The sequence below is a fragment of the Myotis daubentonii genome, chromosome 11 (genome assembly GCF_963259705.1).
Source record: "Myotis daubentonii chromosome 11, mMyoDau2.1, whole genome shotgun sequence".
NCBI lineage: Eukaryota > Metazoa > Chordata > Mammalia > Chiroptera > Vespertilionidae > Myotis > Myotis daubentonii.
This window is the reverse complement of record NC_081850.1, coordinates 23,674,226-23,694,647: the sequence shown is the minus strand read 5'-3', so window position 1 is coordinate 23,694,647 and position 20,422 is coordinate 23,674,226. Positions and strand designations below refer to the sequence as shown.

The window sequence follows — 20,422 nt, the reverse complement described above, 5'->3', positions numbered from 1 at the left end:
CTTCCCCACCTTTCCACACAAAACAATAAATATATATAGCACTCTGGGTGTGAAGGGGGAGAGGGGCACAGCCCTCTCCACACTGCGCTTAGGAAGGCTGAGCTTACCTTGTGATAATAAGATCAGCTTTCTAATCTTTTGCTAAATCGATCACAAAAGAAAGCAAGAATGAGAGACAGAGAGAGAGAGAGAAAGAGAGAGAAAGAGAGAGAGAGAAAGAAAACAAATTCACATTCTAGACATTTGGTTTTTAAAAAAACAAACAACAATATAGGGATTTAAAATGTTCTGATCACAAAATCATTTTCTGTCATAAGCGATCATCTCATATGCTGTCTTGATGATTTTTAGATCAGCTGCATAATCCAAAAATCATAAATGAAATTAAGATAAAACAAGTTCACAGCATCAGCGTCATCCATAAATGAGTTCTACACAGATGCATGCAGGGTGCAGATAGGTGAATGATAAACAGAAGTTGTCCCCATGATCCCTGCTCTGACACAGTCTCCCCATTTCTTGGTGTCAGATGGCAGATAATCTCTCCAAGTGCAGGTTGCTAAGAAGAGTGCAGGAAATGCCTACTGTGACATATAGGTATGACACCACCAGAGTTACTACAAGAACGTGGAAATAGAGTTACACTATGCACTATCACTCTGCTGATAAAACAATCTGCCAGCTATAAGCAGGTCAGGAAATCATACACTTCCCTGTTTATTATCTTGAACACCCTCCCTCGCTTTCTTAATTTCACAAGCACACATTTTGCGACTGACTGCAATCTAGAACTGTGTTGCTTCTCAGAAATCTGCAGTTACCACTTCCTAGATTGACTGCTGAGAACACAGCAGTCACATAAAGAAACACTGAATAAGGAAGAATAAATTAACATTGACAAAAGGACACACTGATCACCCAGATGGACATGTCTTTTCTAAAATGACTTGTGAAATTACACATCTCCACCGATATGTTACCAGGAAGAGATGCTTCTCCTCATTTCTCACTTACAGCAATAGAAATCTGTAATCTAATTAGATGATGTACCAGCCCTCAATATCTGTCAGCCAAACGATGTGCAGAAATGTGTAGACGCTCTCTGGCCCTCGGCTCAACAGTGTCCCTTTTCCGCTGTCAGCAGTACTGTTGGCCTCTGCTAATATAATTACATTGACTTTTATTCAATTAAGTGCCATCCTTCGGTTAAAAAAAAAAAGCTACTTTATCAATTGATTCAGGTGTAATGCAATAATAGAGATGAACTCATGGCAGTGCATTAGCTCTGCTGTTCGTAACTTCAGTACATGGGTTCATTCATGGTAGTCGATTTCCATTATGCAACCACAGTTCAAGGGAATTGATTCTTTATGTTCATTTTTTAATTTATTCCATTTTTGTTTAATAATCCTCCTAAATGCCATATGCAAAACACTTGAAGTGGGGACAGGAAGGATGAGCTGTGGCAAGCCTGCTAGTTGACTCTCATGATAGTGAGCTTTTGAGATTTTCTAACAAACTCACACAGTATCGCGGGGGTAGTAAGAGGAAAAGCAAGAGAAGGAGAAAGACTGAACTCCTTCGAGTACGGATCCTGTCGCTTCAGACGTTAGGTTCAACCTCTAGAGAATGGACAAATGGCAGCACTTGCTTTTAACAAAGACCTACTGTCAGACTCTGGCATCAGCCAATCCAAACCATTAACTGTCACAAAATACTGTTTTCGTGAAGAGGCACAAAGACCTGGGGCCAACAGCAACTTTCAAGTTTCTTTGGATCAGAGAAGTGAAGAGGTAAACAGAAAGGGAAGATGAAAAAGGCACAGAATGAACTCATGCTATACACAGAGGATCCCCAAATGGGAGGAAAACCTCAGAGTTCTGGAAATAGGAGGACCCCCTTGTAGTGGAAGAGGAAGCCATATGCAGTTGTATAAGTGGAGGAAGGAATCCACGAAGGAACCAATTTTGAGTTCTCTAGAAAGAGAGATGGTTTATCTAGAAAACAGACTGTTTTGAATGTTTGTCTCCAGAAAAGGGGGAAAAATAATCATTAACAAAATTCCAGAATGTATTAGAACTTATATTTTACGAGATTATAACTGTATAAAAGCTGTTTCTACTTGCTTTGATTAGGTCAGCAATAGAGATATGAAGAGGCAAATTCCTCTCACAGAAAAAAAAATGACTGGGGTAGAGAGCGAAGATGAATTCACCAGCAGAAATGATAAGGTTCTGGTATTATTAGGGATCTGGTCTTCATGAACACAGTAGTGCTTATTAAAAGACTAGTCCAAAACTTAGCTCCAAGATGTTCACTTTCAAGAATAACACAAACTAAATCTGATTCGACCTCCAGTCTCTTGCAGTAGACTGCTTTGCACATGGGAGATGCTGAAAAATACATTTATTTGCTTTCAATCAATATTATGCATGAGTCTTAAGAAGCTTTCCCAAAAATGCACTGTAGAAAACAATGATCCCAAGATTGGAATCATGTAACAGAGGAATATTTAAGCAAATACAATGGTAATACAGCAGAGGGTAATTCTGACCCCATTAATAATCCACTATTGTGGTACAAGGAACTGCTATGTAATTAGGGCGTCAACAGTCCTATACTTTGGGCTATGCTTGGAATTACAATGTTCCCTCAGACCCGCTGCACTCTTTCCTAACCCTTCCATACTGTGAGTTTACTAAAACCTCTTGAAAACTAAGATCTCCCTTAAAAGCAAAAAGTAACGAGTTCTATATTATATAGGAGAGATCATAACACCAAACTTGTTTTTTGAAATGCTAAGTGGAAGTACTCTGACTGAAAGTAGACTATATATATATATATATATATATATATATATATATATATATATATATATATATGGTGTGTGTGTGTGTGTGTGTATACTAGTATGTACATATATGTACATATATGGGGATAGAGAGATACATTTACATCCAATCTGGAAAAATCTAGATGCCAGGTTTGAGTGTACTGTGGGATATTGAATAAACAATATTCCTGGACAGAAATGTAAATCTGCTATCCAAATTGACAGAAGAAAAATTAATTTTGCCCCACTTAATTCTCTTCTTATCTGGCTTGCTATAACACTACCTGTTGTCCTTAACTGCTCAAAATTTTTATATTACCATTTATTAATTGTAGGATACTTAGTCTTGTGAATTAAATGACATTTTTGACAGTATGCATTTCTGCAAAAAAACTAGTCTCTGTTTTATAGGTTATTATTTAAAAATTCTCTCCAGAAGATCTGAAAACCATTCCTAGATCAGAAAAAAAATTCAACATTTTAAAAAAATACATAAAGTAAAGAAGTACATATTAAATGCAAGATGTAAAAAAGCTAAGCAAATTCTTGCAAATTAAAAGTATGAAATGCAGTCACTTCAATCCCTTTCAATATAAAACAAATCATCCACACTGGTCACGCAGACAGTTCCCACTACATTCAAATTATTCACTTGAAGATAAGCTCCCACCAAACTCTTTAGGGGTTTAGCTAATTTACTGCACAGATACGGCACGTCTGTTGTAATAACAGGTAGGATGTATTGGGGTCGACCATTTATCAGAATTAGACTTCTTTTCTCAATTCGCAGTGAATTATGCTGCCTACATGACTCCCCTCTCTCAGACCTGCCATCCCCTCACGGCCCCTAATGTGGCAGGCAAACAAAATTGGCAGTCTCATCTTGTCAACAAGGGGCGATTCTCCTGAGAAGCCATTTAACTTTGCCGAGGAAGCAATGTATTAATGTGCCCGTCCCAGGAATGTTAATCATCTTCAAGCTTCCGACCTAACTTTGACATGAATGAAATCACCAAATTTGTTTACTAAATGAATCGTAATATGCTAATAAGAAAGCGTGACACACACGGAAAAGCCAAACAGATGGTTTGTTTACTCCACTTTGCAACTTTATAAATGTTGTAACTCTGAAGATGTTAGTGAGAATTATTGGTTTGTTGGCAGAGGCAAACGTGTCTTTTGCATACTAAATCTGGCGCTACAGTTAGAAAACAATTTGTCATTGCTGTGGAATGCATAAAAAATGTTGATGTGGTGATGGCTTTTGGGAAAGCAGATAGAGAGAAGGAAATGTGTATGCGGGATGCTCAGGCTAAGGGTAGTATTAATATCCAACCGCCCCTGTTCCCTAGCCATTTTACTTTTGAGTTGTATCTGACACATCAAGGCTTCTCAAGGGCCCTGATTATTCGATAGGTACCTGTTGCACTGTAACTTGAGACACTGTTACATGTGAATAGGAAGATGTTTTCATAGCATTTCTCAACCAGGCAGTTCATATGGTGCTCAGTTTACTACTATTGTTGGAAAGAAAAAGCCAAGCCAAGAATGCTGGCATCTTTTTAAGGGTTTAGATAAATTTTAGGTGAATTTTTGAATTTTATGTTTACCCTGAACTAACTCTCAAGTCTTCCATTCTTTGATTTACAATCTGACACATAGTCTAGAAGACATATTCCCAAAATAGAAATGCATTTTTTCTCTTGATTTTCAAAAATTTCTGCCACTTTAAAACTTTAGCTTTCTTTTCTAATGTGTACAACATGGAACATCAATTTCTTTCTGAGATTGGAAAGAAATTGGAAATACTTGCTAAAAATATTAAAAATGTTTTACATCATTAACATGATTAAATTATGATCTTTCAAACAAAAGAAAATAACAGTAGGAATGTATGAGTTCCCCAAGAAAGGGGACAGAATTTTGTAGATGATATTACTATTTAGCTATGGCCTCTTCTTGAATTCATTCTATGTTGAAAATGAAACTATGTAAGGTACATGAACAAAAACAATGCACGAAATCTAATTTATGTCTTTGGTTAAATGATGTTAAAATTGCCAGCAGAAACATGAAAACTTCCAACCAGCAATGCACCTATGCTGCTAAACACTTCGATTTTTAGAAACATTCAGTTGACTTTTGTAAAAATCTTTTTACTTTTCATTCCCTTAAGTATAGCGGAATAAGCAGAATTTTGTATGAAAGAGGTGCTTATTTCTTCCAATATTCTTAACCACCCCCCTCACCTTCTTAGTCCTATATATATAATTGAGACTACCGCTAATCTTGTGGGATTCCCTAGTGTATCACTATGTATAGTGCTGAAATGTTTACCTGTCTGCAGAAGAGAAATGAGAGCACAAAGTGATCTAAAGAAACCACTGGGTTCATGTTGCTGCCCAAGGATCACTCTGGAGTAAGAAACATTAGCGGCTATCCCAGTTTGGCGCTTCTATCTCATTTGAAACATCTCCTCATTCCTGACCAACAAAGAAAATTTCAATAAAGTACTTTTACTGGTTTAACAACAGAGAGCTCTAGGGATTGTCAAAGTGCTAAGCCTTTTCCAAGGAGAGAAGAAATCAGCAGCTCAAATATAATTAACCTTCCATTCTCAATGCAAACTGCCACGCACAGGAGCTGTGCAGCCTATTAGCTAAGTCATAATGGCCGACAGGCAGAAGCAAAATTGGTCAAAAAGTTGGCTGCTGCTGTCATATTTTTGGAATTATGATTAATGGCACTAATAATGCGGATGATTACTGATATGTGTATCTCCAGCAGTTTATCATATTGCTCTGGCTGCCTACACAATAAACAGGATGCTATCATTTACCTCTTTATTGAAGGCAATCCTTCTCTTGAAGGAGCATATTCTAATTACTTCGTAATGTTTTATGTCTTAAACATTTTGCAGCTCTGGACCTTGCCAACTGCTTCGTGTCTACCATTGATTAATTACTGAATGTTTAATCAAAATTTAGAACCTAATGTAGTCATTTATGAGCTCACTGCAGTGCCAAAGTAGTTAGGCTTTGCTCCCAAGTTTGGAGAGGGTTGGGTTCAAAATCAAATCCCAGCCATGCATGAGGATCCAAGAATTTCACCTTGGGTGCGCTGAGGTTGCCAGTTCCATCTCTGCTGATGAATGGGAGGTAATCTAACTGCAGGGTAAACAGCATCTTTACCTACCCTCGTCCCGTTGGACTTCCCTTTCCCCTTCCCCCCAATTCTCTAACCCACAGAGCACCTCCACTGGCTGCTTCTGCGAACAAGAAGTCCTCGTGAATGCCCATCACGAGAACATAGTTTTGAAGTGGTTAAACAAGTGAACAATAATTTGCTGGGACAAATACATGAGTTTTTTTTTTAATGTGGATTTTTTATGGTACTGTCATACAACCATTCACCGTTGAAGTTAAGTGTTTTTTTAATACCATTACTGAACTGCTGAAATGGATGCTAATATAGCTTGGAGTGCTAATGTCAAGTCCTGGTAATAAAAAAGACAGACTGCTGAATGAAATAATTTCAAGTAAAAAATAGAACAAAAGTGCTCTCTCTCTTGCTCTCCACTTTTATTGAATTGGGACTGACTGAGCCAATTGCTTTAGAAGTCTGTAAAACACAATTACTAGTGAGCGGACTGACCCACCAGTGCCCCCGCAGTGACAGAGCAGACTAAGAAGGCAGCCGAGTTCGAGCGCTCCCCTCAGCTGGCCATCAGACCGAAGAGGCTTTCTTCTGGAGATCTGTTGTACTCACTGCTCAAATCCGTCTTCTTTTACGGACAAAATCTTGTTATTTCCCATCAATGTGATAACATAACCTCCTATGTTACCTTCCAAGATAAAAATGTCTATTCCAGCAATTAAGGATGATTTGTCTTTTGATATCCTTATTTATGAGGGTGTTCCTGTGTAAACACACATATACATTTTGTGGATGTATTCAGATTAGAATGCTAGCATAATTTTTGAATAGCTGGTAATAATTCAGATTGATCTATGCAATAGAAAAATTGAGGCATCACTTACATATGTTCCGTTAGCAACACTTGGCTTTTTTTTCCTAAGGTAAAGTCAAAATAATTAGAGCAAGCAAGAAAAAGAATTAAAGTAGAAGTGGGTAACATTTTTCCTCCTAGTTAATAAAAGAAGTAATAAACTCCATAAAGTACTAGAGTTACGATCACTAACACTTCAGGCATAACAGCTTTTTACCAGGAATTTACAACTCCTGTTTTAATTCAAGCAGCTTGCATTAGGACATAAAATGTAGGTATTTTTTAAAAGAGTAGCTTTATGTTAAATAACTGAAGAAAAATTGTCCTTTCGTAAAAAGTACTCTTTCTTTCTCTTTCCTTGGCCTGCTTCTCTCTCACACACGCAGGTGCACACATACACACCCCTCTTGTCACTCAAGAATCAAAGTTACTAAATCCCTTTCCTATGACATTTTTTTGCAAGGGTAGACTCCTTTCATATTCGGCCACATTCATTGATTTGAAGCTTGTGGGAGTCTTACAGCAAAAACATGAAATGATTTCTGAGAAGGATTTTTTTAAAAAGAAAGAAGAAATGCTGTTGCCCAACCTTCACTATGACATTTCAACAGAGAAGGAAGTCTCCCTTCTTCTTAGCACAACAACTGATCACTTACAGCAAGAGAGAGCTGGCAGAAGCCTTTCACCTACGAGAGGACCATTTTTACCAGGGTTGATACAAGTGAATGTTAATACATGTGTGCAGTCTTACAGCCTGCTTCCTGCGGGGGAGATGGCCTACGTATTTTTAAAAAAGATTATCCGCAAAAATGAGTATCTCAAATGAATAATTATTTGTGAGAAAGATTCACATCAATAAAGACTACCCGAGGTTCAGAGAGACGGTGGTGGACCCAAGAGAGGTAGAAATCAGGGAGACGACCCTTTCACAATGGCCTCGGCGTGAAAAATACCGCCTGTGCATCCTGCATGTGCATTCTGCCCTAAAGGCTCTTTTGCCTGAATGTCCAAGATAATGCTCCCAAGAGCAGTAGCTTGTTCCTTTAGAGGGGAGGTAAGAATAAGGGGCCTAAAGAAGCATTAAGTTTGTGCAATGGAAGTTATGTAGCCAGCCACAAGAGATTTAGTATAACCCCCATCGATAGAAATCTGTAAAAATCTCTTTGTTGCCATGAAAAGGAAGCAGTCGCCTGCCACTAGGCTTTGCTGTCTGTTTGGCGGGCAGCAGTTGGGTGGAAGTGACTGGTGTAGTCCTGGGACTGGAGGAGGGAAAGGTCAGCAGAGGCTTAAATGAGCTTGTCTTCCATCCAGCGGGGCCAGCAGGAGGTCATTAGGAAGGTAGGAGGCTCACTCTAGGCCTGACAGAGTCTCTCCCCGTGACACCAAGAGACTGCTTTGCTCTCTGCTCTTCTCCCAGCGTATAAAAGGAACCCCAGAGACAGGAATGACACCGGAGTTTATCTTACTACCCAAGTTTCGCTTGAGGAGGGCACAACCAGCAATTACTCAGAGGGGGATTTATTTTGTTTGTTTGCCTTTGATGGAAGGTAATGGAAATAAGTACAAAAGACCTATTGATCTGTTGGCTCTACTGTGAAACCAAATAGAGTAACAGGGGAAAAAAATCGCTTCCTTAACATTTAGAAGTCAGAGGAACTGCACCACTTCCCTTCATGAAAGAATTGTGGAAAAGGAGAATTGCAGTTTGATTGGCAAATGTATAGGACACGAGATAAATGGCTGATACCTTAAAATGTTCTCTTCTTGCATCTGGAGAGGATTAACATGCTGTATTCGACAGCTAATTATATTAGGGCAAATATACTAATAGTTATCTTGAATTGGTGCTAAGTGGCTCATTTCTGGGAGGTATTGCCTAGTGGAATCAAGAGTATTTATTGAAAATCTTTCCCTAGAAAAGTTCTCTGTAAGTTTCCAAGCATAGAGAATGATGGGAGAAAAATGGATGTTGCTGCTGAGAAGGTGATAACAGGAGGCAGGTAGCATGTTTTCGCATCTTCACCTCTGTTGTTAATCTATGCAGTGGCTCATCAGAGGTAGCTCATGTTAATTTATTCCTGCACACCTGTACAGGGCTGGAAGTCAGGTAATAAGACAAGCAAAAACTATACATCTCTGCTTTTTAGCTACAGCTACCCAGAGGCCTGTATATGAACAAATTTAGTTCTGGAGACATCAGCAGGTTTTAATAAACCAAATACAGATGTCCTACTCCATATAAATCAAGAAGTTTACATGTTTAAATCTGGACGGATTTAACTAGCAATCAAAGAGAAGGTTTGCACTTGGTACCAATGGTTGCCTCATATTTATTTATAAATCACCCAAAGCAAATATTATTTTGTTTTTAAATTTATTCATGGAGCAAAATCATCTTTCCTACACCTTGAAAATCAAACATATATACTTTACCTTTCTGATAAAACTTAAGACAAACTTTGGCAATTATTGGCCACTATTCTCAGAGAAAGAGATGTACAAAGGTGGTGAAAGTCCTGTTACGATGAAAAACAAAGAGACATATACTTCTTTCTATGCAAATCACCTAGTTTCTGTATAGAAAGTCTTCCTTTCAGATGAGGGAGTTTTAAAATTGCCAATCACTAAAGCAGATGTAAACAGATTTTAACATATTAACAAATGGGGAAGAAGAGGACAGAGGGTATTTGTGTATTTTCTGAATAAAAATCAACTGGCATTAGTAAATGGGCTTCCCTTAAATATAGGTGATTCATGGCCACTCAGCCCTCCCAGGGATCAAAATTCAAGACAGAGGATGAGAATGCGACCAAAGGCAAACTAGGCCCAGCTAATTCTATGACAGTGTCTTCTAGAAAATTCCTCTTATGGGGACTGTAGGTTCTAGGCCAGTTAGTTATTTTTACTTCTTCTCAGGGAGTATTTCATCTGTATTCTTCAAAACTGAGGGCCAACCTCCTGTTCCCTGACAGAACAGCTTCTTAGTAGCAGAAAAATCATGGGATAAACAAGAAGGAAGGAAAGAAAGGAGTTTAGAGACTTTCAGGACTAACACTACATAATATTATCATCTTATGGTATCATAGTTCTTTAGAGAGAAAATAATTTACGTTATTCTAATAGCCACCTACCCACACAATGAATTGGCTTTTGTGTTTACTAGCTTGCTCTTTGTCGTTAGTGTGGAATGGTGGTCCTCTCTGCTTTTGAATTTTGCAAACTCACACTCATTCACAACAGTGTCAAGAAGGAGGCTTAGAGTCCTCAGCCATCGCTAACCTTGTGTGTGCACCACTCTCTCTCCTTCTCTCTTTTTGCTGCCTTTAGACAAAGAACATTCTTGCTTATCAAAAAGCCTTCAACTTGATCTTATAAAATCTAGAAAGAACATAAGCAACAATCTGGAAATCTCTGCTAACTAGCTGCCAAATCTAAAACACAGTATTTAACATCTTTTTTCTTTCATCTTACTAACATGCCTATCTAGAGACAAAAATACACCTCCCTCGTGTATAACCTTCTTGGAAGAAGCCCAAGAGGGTGTGTATGCTGCTCTGTTAAGGTGTTCTAAGCCCAAAGACAAGAAGGCTGCTTTCATGAACAGAAGGGAAGGGGTTATTCTGTTAGTTTTATCACAGGCATCCTAGAAACCCTGTAGCCTTGCGTACCTCAGCCCCCAGTCCAAATCCCCTCTAATGCTTTATTTGCACAAGGAAGACATTGTGCAGTCAAGGGTGGATGAATCGAGACTCTGGGGAGAGGAAAGAAATGGGCCCGAGGACAGCAGGATTAAAGGCAAAGGATGGTTTCTGTTTGGGAAGGTCTTGGCTCAAAGAAAAGAAAAGAAAACTTGTCTTGGCTTCATTGCAGAGGGAAAAGCAGGGGCCCAAAGTTCCTGGGGTTCTCGTGACTAACACAGGAAAGGTGAAGAGAAGGGGAAGGTTAGTCTAAGCGGGTAGATCAGAGATGTGATTCAAGAGGATTTGTGAATAAGATTAAATTACAGGTCAATATTAGCTGACAAAATGGTAATAAAAGGCTGAATGAAACAGGGATACAATTATGTTCGAGTGCAATCTGCTGAGATGCAGGAGAAGGCTGGTATCCAAAAGGCCTCACTATTTCCGGATATTTGGTACTAAATATACTTGCGTTGTATATTATTTCAAGTCATAGACTCAACAGGGATGAACACATTTCTTCTTAGCCAAAAAAAGTCAAAATTAAAGTATCACAATTTTTTTTAAGCTTTTAGTGAGGGATTACAATATTTGAGTATTCTTGAAAAGCAAATTTTCAAGTGACAATCAAATTACCTTCTTTGTACAGTATTTTTTTCAATTTTCTTCACTGATCATGTGTGACAATATCCAGAATTTAAAAGATTAGGTGTGATGGGATATTTCAGCCAAATAAAATGTACCCCCTGTCCTGTGAGGCTTCCCTATATGACTAAACACACCTGGAGAATATCAGTACTGTTTTCCCACCTAGAATATACTAGTTATCCTAGACACTGGCCTATCCTATATAATCAAAGGCTAATATGCAAATTGACTGGATGGCAGAACAACCGGTCGCTATGATGTGCACTGACCACCAGTGGGCAAACACTCAACGCAGGAGCTGCCCCCTGGTGGTCAGTGTGCTCCCACAGGGGGAGTGCCGCTCAGCCAGAAGCCAGGCTCACAGTTGGCGAGCGCAGTGGTGGTGGCTGGAGACTCTCCCGCCTCTGTGGCAGCACTAAGGATGTCCGACTGCCGGCTTAGGCCTGCTCCCCAGAGAGCGGGCCTAAGCTGGCAGTAAGACATCCCCCACGGCTCCTGGACTGCTAGGGGGTGCAGGACAGGCTGAGGGGCACCTCCATGAGTGCATGAATTTCATGCACCCGGCCTCTAGTGTTTCCATAAGCCTGGTCACTTGGCAAGCTCCCAATCCTTAGAATAAAAATGAAGACTGAAACATTCCCCTATCAATAAATGCTTTTTCCTCAGACAAACCACCTTTTCAGCAGTACCTCCTTATACATTAGGACATAAAAAACACATTGACATAAAGGAAAGCACCAAGCTTTGGGTGTTGTATCCTTTTGGACCCGGAGTCATTTTATTCCAGTGTTATGACTTGCAATATTTTCAGCAAGCAAACTGAAACAGTGATAGGAATTCATGCAAATAGGCTTAAATTTTGGCTTGTCTTCAAACACTCCATTTCCATAAATATTTTATGCAGGTTTTCATGAGTCTTTTATTTTTGTTAAAAAAAAGAATCCAATGCATTAACCTCATTATCACTAGTGCACTATTTCAAATTTAAAAGAATGAACATTACTCACAAACTTGGAGAGGAAGAGGTTGGGTACAGTATTATATTTTATTATTTAAAGTACTATAGCTATCTTATCTACCATATTCTGGGACTGTCTACGATACCCTGGAACTGAAAAGAGTTTTGTGATCATAAACCATTTTTTACAGAACAAGGTAAAAAGGAGTGGGGGGTACGGGACTAGGGAGGGGAAAGCTTTAAGAAGATAGATTTCTCTTCAAAGCATGTTTTGAGTTGTAGAAAGTAAGCCACATTTTCTCAGAAATTTTGCTTTTCATGAATTGGACCCCTTGAGCTGTACTTCAGTACAATAAAACTATTTTAACTTTTATTTTTAAAAAGACTAATCTTTAAAATATGAAGATAAAACAGAGTATTCCAGAAGCAGGTCACTACTTTTCAGTGGTAATTCCATTATATGTTACATTGTCAAAGAATTCTACCTAATTGATAAGCACTAGAATTTGGGTGGTGGCTACTTGCAAACTTCCTAGTTAATTTTGTTTCTTCCACATCTATTATTGACTTTCAGCACGTAATAAAATTTTCTCTAAAAATATTTTTAAAAGACAATGTAAAACCAAAAGAAACACACCCAATATAATAGGGAGAATTAACTGGTGTGTCACTGGTTGGGCTGGTGTATTATGTAAATGATCTGCTCACAAGCTTATCTCCCCGAGGGCAGGGTAACTGCGGTTCCCCACCACTGACCACCTTGACACATTCCATTTATATTACATTTTCTTTAGGGCTGAAAAAGAACATTGTAGGTTTAGGACCAGCTGCTTCTGTTTAAGCCCAACTGTTTCAGAGCTGCAGCTACATAGCTAAGGTGTGATGTCATCTGAAGGCTGGACATAATATATTCTAACTGCTCCTAAAAGTATATGCATGCCTCCCCTTCTGTGTGCATAATTCCCACGATAGACTGTGTTTTAGAGATGTGCTCAAATACACTGTGAAGCTAACATACAGAAACCCGTATCACCACACCATTTCCCCATAGGAACAATTACTTTGGTCCCATTTTCTTCTGATATTTTTGTGACTCAAAGAATTCAAGGATACACTACATACTCATGGAAGAATGATAACATTTCTGGTTATACCTACGGAGATGCGGGCTGTCTCGATGTCCTGGACCTACGGTTCTTTCCATCCGTAAATTTCTGTTTCTATATTGGATAAATATGTGTGTATGAAGATAATATACTGATTTAATTTAAAAAGCCACAAGGCAAAGCAGAAATATTTATGACAGAAGCTGAGGCTTCTAAGTGAAGGTTCATGGGGAGGCAGGGAACTGTGTACACAGTTAACTGACTCACACACCTAGATGCATGGAAAAACATAGACACACGCATACACAGAGCACAGAGAAAAATGGCGTGCATTACTGGGTAAGATGGCATATGATTCTGCATGCTTAATCATAACAAGCACCAACTGCAACAATCCTTCATGAGCATGGCAGCTTGGTTATCGTGTGGTCACTGTGGACAATCTCTAGAGTGCATCAAAACATCTAAGTTGGATTTTTTTAATGACAGGCCCCCTCCCCCCAGCAGGAGCAGCCAATGGAGATTTACTGACCTGTCTCTGCTCCGGCGAGAGGGGAAGGCAGCGTTGCAGCCAGCCACCGTGCAGACATGCATCTCTTTTAAGTGAACGTTCCTGTAGTGAAGCTTCACGCTGTAGGAGCTTTTGAAACTCTTCTTGCACACGTAACAGATTTTGGGGTCTGGGCTGGAACACAGGTCACCTTCTGGGGAGAACTTCTGAGGGCTGCCGTAATTCAGAGAGGAGGCAAAACTTTCGTGCAGGGCCGCCATGCTGGCTCCCCCACCATTGTATAGTCCGTACTGGCTCATGTAAAACATGTCGTAAGTGGGATCTGCAAATTCTTCCTTCACCTTGATGATGTCCTGGTGAGAGGGCTCACTGTGGTTCTCGTCGGGCCTCTCACTGCTCATCAGGACCTTTTCGCTCACTTCGCTGTGCATGTGCTCATCCCCTTCCATGGATTCCTCACCTAGTTTGGGCTCTGAAGACTCGGACTCGTTCTCATAGTCCCGCTCAGGTTCTTGATCCTCAGAAGTCATGCTGTCAGCCCTTCTGATTTCAGTCCTTGAAATGCACCGGGACCTGCTGTGCTTAGAAAAGTCCTGCACAGACATGCCTGGACTCATCTCCTCTTGGGAGTGGCAATGATTGTCATGGCTCACGTCATTGACCACAGCTCCAGGGTCATTGGGGTCATCGTCTTCATCGTCAAACTCATCGGCGGTATCGATGATTTCCTTCTCGATCTTCACAGGCATGCTGGACTTCCTGGGCTTCTTCTTGGGGGCCAGGTCGGCACTGGGCTCATGAGTGGCCATCATCACTACTGGCGCCGCTGGCTCAGAGGGTGGCAGGGGGTGCTGCTCTATGGTACCACTGGTTGGAATGAGGGGACTGGTCGGGAGGGAGGTGGGAGGACTCACCATTTCTCCGGGAGTGAGTAAACTTCTATAAAATGGAGGAACTGGTTGGACAGTCTTTAGCCCGGAAAACACCAGCTGGCTGGGGAGAGGGTTCTGTAAGACGGGGTCTAGTGGGGGAGTGGTAAAACCCATCGGGGGCCGGCCGGGGCTGGTGAGTGTGAGATTTGATTTTGTACTCGCTATGACGGGGGTGGCAGCTCCTGATGTGGCCCGGATTAAATCTTTGTCTCGGTTATTCCTTAGCATAGGCATGTGGAGGCGAGGGTTAGGGTTTGCACTGTGACGATTGCGGCTTCGGAGGGAGCTAAAGACCATGTTGCAGCCTTCAATGGTGCATCGATGTTTGATCTTCAGGTGAACAGCATTATAGTGAATTTTGAGAGTACCTTTATCATAGAATGTCTTCCCACATGCGTTACAGAACACTCTTCCTTTCCTAGAGGCTGACCCCATCCTTCTCATCCGGTGGATCCGGAATGAGCTTTTTGGGTGTTCCGTTTTGGTCAGGTCACTGACCGGGGCAGAATTCTGAATGGGGGACACGCAGGTTGGCTCGGTTTTGGGCTCCACGTTAGTAATGCTGGTCAGGGCGTTTCTATTGGGAGTCTGATCGTTCTTATAAGGTGTGGGAGATACTTCAGACTCGCTGCTCTCATTATACTCATTCTGAGTTGAAAGGCTGGGTTCCCGCAGCCTCAGTCCTGGTTGCTCTAACAGGAGCCCGTTTGGAGGCAATCCTAGCAGTGGGGCCGAGACTGGGTTTATGTACTGGAATGGAAGCAGAAATGCAAGGCTGTTGGGGATGTTTTCGAAGTGATGAATGCTGGAAGGGTTGCTGTTCTCTAGGTGAGCAAGGAGGCTGGGACTCCTGGTGCGATTATTGCTCTCAATGAAAGTCCTAATGTCTGAGTCTGTCTTTGAAGACGGAACGGCCACAGCCTGCCCTTCTTTCTCCTGAATTGCCATCAGCTCTACAATGGATTTGGTTTCTCCAAACCGCAGAAACTGCTGAAGGGTGATGATTTCCTCTTCTCGAGACATGATGGCCCAGCGGTCCAGCACCTTGCCGGCAGCATCCTAGAGGCCACATCAAAGAAACAACAAAGACAAACACAGAAACTTATTGATTGTGTATAACTATTCAATGGAACTGAAGGTGCTCTGTCTGCTCACGGAACACCAAGAGCAGAAAACAACATGCAGACACTGTTAATAAAAGTCAACCCACCAAGCAAACTTTTCTGCCATGCAAATGTAGTCATTAGAGTCACAGTTAGAGAAACAGATTGAGTTTAACAATGTCAAAACAAACAAAATGTAGGCCACTGGGGCTCTGTGATCTAAAATACCTTCACTACTGCTATTTTAACAATAATGGTCTCTACACTATGCAAATATTTAGCATACATTAGTACAACACATGAACTCTTGCTGTGCAACCCAGTAAAAAAGGAAAAAATATGGTACCTTAATCCTTATTAAATAATGACACTGTAGGAAGAAATTAAATACATTTTGTGAATTTTATTTCTTCAACACACGCAGACATGACACTGGATTCAACGATGAAAATTCCTTTAAATAGGAGCTATTATGTGAATTTCTAAATAAAAAAGATGAATAAAGTGACATTACCTCCTACACCCCCATTACTAAGCCATATCTATTTTTATTTTTTTAAATGGCTGTATTCTAGTGCCACTTAATAGTGGGCAATTTCATAAGGTAGAGTAAGAAAAAACAGTAACTCTACTTGTCCAGAAAATTGATTGCAATCCTATGATTCAAAGTTTGAGTTAGAATTAAAGTATTTGATTTTTATGCTCTTGTTATAAATGACAGTTACAGATATTTAGAAAGTAAACCTGTGATGGATTTAGATAGAATAAATGTGTAAAAATGTTGTCTCTTAACATCCTCCTCTGATAGCAAAGGGAGTCCACGGAGAATACACATCAGTAATCACCAGACTATGTGTTGTTAAATATACATTAAAAAGCATTTCACACTTTCATTTTTGCTAGTAACTATGAGATTTGCCTGGAGGTAGGACTTACAAATCCTGCAATGTAATGTCAGGCAATCCATTTCAGCATGGATTGAGAGAAATCTACTCAAACACTTAAATAATGACTCCATCACTTTCTAGGGCACAGCTTCTTTCCACCAAGACGGGGCGCTTTGCAACCTTTTCTGAATGACATTTACTCCAACCTTAACCATCAATTAAGAAAGCAACAACAAAAAGATACTTATTAATTGCAAAGAGAAAAATCCCTAGTTTATAATGGAGAAACCTAACAGACCCCACCTTAACTAAGTGATCAAAGCTAACATTACCAGTGATGCATGCCATCACGTACCCTCAACTATATTCACTGAGAAGGACACATCATTGCTTTTGTGGTTTTCTTGTCAAAAATTTGTAACCTCAATTGAATCATGAGAAAACACCAGATGAACCAAAATTAAAGAGCACTCTACACAACAGTGGCTAGTACTCATCCAAGTGTAAAGTTTGGAAAGACTTTTTTAAAGACAAAGAAAGACAATGTGAAATCCGAGACCAGAAAAAGGACATTAGTGGGAGAACTAGAAAACTTGAACAGAGTCTCTAGATGAGTTAATAGTATGGTATCAATCCTAAGTTCTTCGTTTCAACAATTTTACTATGCTTATGTTAGATGTTAGATTAGGGGAAGCAGGATAAAGGGAATTGTACTACTTTTACAATAGAAAATTTTCTTTCATAGGCAGTTCTACTCAGCCTTGCAATATAAAATTCTCTCTGGACCACAATCATATGGTTTGAACCATGATAACCAGTTTGATTATAAGGAGAAATTTGTCATTTATTTAAGTTACTTAAAAAAGAAGCTCTGATAATTATAGGGTATTCCTTATAAGGCTGACTCCTAGCATTCTATTATTTTACATAAAGTGCATGGGTAGGTATGTGCCCCTGGGTGTCCATTCTTATGAATTTTCAAACACAGATGTCCCTCTGTCATCCTGTAGATAAAACCAGCCTTCAGATCAAATGCTGTCATGCAGCTATCTTCTCAGAACAGTCAATATAATAAATATAATAATGTGGGTACATGGTGATCTGGATGATCCTGGAGTCCTGAATTACACTTTTTTTTAAAAGTGTCATTCGTAGAAACTAGTCTACCTTAGACCGGTCTTCTTGGGGGCAGGGGAAAAGGGTAAGGAAGGAAGAGGGTTTGTGTTGTAGAAATTTTAAATTGTGATTTTTGTATCGATTATCTCATTTGAACCTCGTAACAGCTTCCAGAGCTCAGTGAATGTTTCACGGATGAGAAACCAGAGGTGAAGAAAGGTGAGATGGCTTGTTAAGGTTGCCAAGATGCTAACTTGGGGTCCAGGACTTGCACCCAGAAATTCTGACTCCTAGTTCCCTGAGCACAGTGACTGTTGCTCCGTGACGCCACTTCCCAGGGGAGCACACTGAGCTTGTGATGAGAAGGTGCAGAGCTTCTCCTGAACAGCGCTGGTCTCCACAGTAATGCCCTCTTCTACACCGTTTTTCCTTTCCCATCAAATCCACTCCCTTAACTGTTCTTTTATCAGAACCTTTCACGATGGATTGTTTCTCAGGCTGAAACCCACCCTGAGCAGCGTACAGTCATTTCTTCCTCAGGTTCTTCCCAGGAAGCCTGCACTCAAATCTGCATGCCGATAATGTACTTATACAGCTGCCAGCCGCTGGTATTAACACTGGCCTTAGAAACCATAGCAACTGATCAAACCCACCTGAGGCATCTCCTGTTGTCCCCCTCCTGTCTCCCCTCACCCAGCATGCACAGCAATCCCATATGATCTCTCTGTTCTCCTGGCCTGTCAGGATGCCTGCTGCTATTGCTGAAACTGCTGCCTTTCAGTGTCTCTTCTAGTCCAGAGTCGCTGTCTCTGCTAAACTACTTACTTCTGGTGGCAGAGGTCCAGGTAAAGCAAGATGCAGAACTTTATTGGTAGCCTGAGTGATAAAAGAGACGCTTCCTTTACAGAGGTAAGAGAAGCAAACAATCTATACTGACACAAAGGTCCACACGACATCATTGTAAACAAATGTGCTTGGGAACAGGACAAACATCTACATTAAACACTCAAACGGGAGTCCCCCTGAGAGGGCACTGCCTAAGTCCAGGCTAGATGACAGGCCACTGAAGTTCTTTCCAAAGAAGCTATCGTTCATAGTTGACCAAGATTCGCTAATGCTATCATGTTCCTGAGAGGTGGAACTGCAGCAAGAAGCCAAGCTGAGTTTCTTAGCAGCATGATGGGTCTGCAAGAGCTATGCTAGGAGTGGCTACCAGTTTTAGTGTATCCTTGGATAAATTGGTTGACGGGAGATAGAAATCATCAAAGGGAAAAGAAGGAAGCCCCGGTTCTTTTTTCTGTTTGTGACAGAAATAAGCATGGTCTGGTGCCATGGTGCTCCAACAGTGGCTTAAGACTTCTCAGGTTAAGGCCAGAATTTCCATGAGTGGTCATATGCTATTCAGCAAGGACCCGTGCCGGTCTGAAGCCCCCCGCACCCCGTTTTGTAAAGCAGCCTGCAAATAATTGAGATTAACCATTTGGAATCCTTTAGGACAATTTGATACTGCTGCAACATCTAAAGCCATGATTTTTTAAATAACTTATTTCTATTTTATTTAACTCAAGACTGATTAGGGAGAAACTGTCCCTTCCGCACAGATAGTTTAAGAAGTACAGATGTAAAACCTAGGCCTTCTTGCCATGTCAAACTCTACCAGAGTGAATAAGGGCTATACAAAGAATTAGGTATTATCACCGAATAAATAAATGTTAATAAAACAAAAATTCAGTCTGGTAAGCCAGTCTAAATATCCTGACTGCTGACCACCCCATACTGGGACACTGCTCTTGGCCATGAATAATAAATTACATGAGTGTATAACTGGACACTTGTCTTTCTCATTCAGGTCTGCAGTCGGTGAGTCAATACCTTTGGGCTTCCCCATTGGTAAACAGAGTTGAGTGACCTTTAACCCTGTACATGGGGAATTGTTATTTACAAAATGGGGATAATAAGATTTACCCTGCTAAGTGAAATGGAAGGTATTATTATTATAAATATTGATTTCCTGCTAAAATAACTGGGTATACTACTAATTAAAAGAGGAGTAACACCAAATAATCCAGACTTATAAACCTGTCTTACTGGGTTCAGAAAAAGTATAAAACACTTAAAATATTTACTTCTAAGCATTTTACATGAAAAGACTTCCTTTTTTGTATTTCATCAGAACCAGTGATTATTGCTGGGTGCAACCCTGGCACCAGCTCTATATGGCTCTGCAGAGTGATTTTTAAAAGTCTTTTTTTGGAGTAGGATCAACTGCCACGGTTCGAATGGTTTCATTTGAGCCTTTTCTTCACATCAAAGCATCTTACATAACTTGTAGTTTTAAAATCAAAGTAAAGTAAGGCTGATTTTTATTTGGGAGAGAGGGATAGGGAAGGAAAGGATGCAAAGACATGGAAGAAAGATCAGATAAGAAGTTCTGGGATAACTAGACTGTTAGGAGACCTCAAGCCCAGAGACTCCTCAGTCCAAGAAGGATTCCATCTGTGTTGATGGCAGGCTGCTACCGGATCACAGTGTGGAGGAAAAACAATACCTTTTTTTCTGTCCATGCATGGAAATGAGGGAGGAGCTTGTTAAGGAGCTTGAACACAGCAGAGATCTAGGGCCAATTTGCCCTAGCAGTA

The 20,422-nt window shown here is 40.3% G+C and overlaps 1 protein-coding gene across 17 annotated transcripts in view; it reads right to left on the bottom strand.

Moving 5' to 3' along the window:
- Window positions 1–20,422, bottom strand: part of BNC2 (basonuclin zinc finger protein 2) — a 439,130-nt gene that overhangs the window by 11,446 nt on the left and 407,262 nt on the right. For 11 of the 17 annotated variants that reach the window (XM_059656596.1, XM_059656595.1, XM_059656601.1 and 8 more), the window contains 2 exons: window positions 13,767–15,736; window positions 13,283–13,348 (listed from right to left, as the gene is read on the bottom strand). In XM_059656596.1, coding sequence (XP_059512579.1) covers window positions 13,283–13,348; window positions 13,767–15,736 — 2,036 coding nt within the window. Of the gene's footprint in view, window positions 1–107; window positions 142–13,282; window positions 13,349–13,766; window positions 15,737–20,422 lie in introns of all 17 variants that reach the window. The other 6 variants (XM_059656599.1, XM_059656597.1, XM_059656603.1 and 3 more) reach the window with 4 other exon arrangements.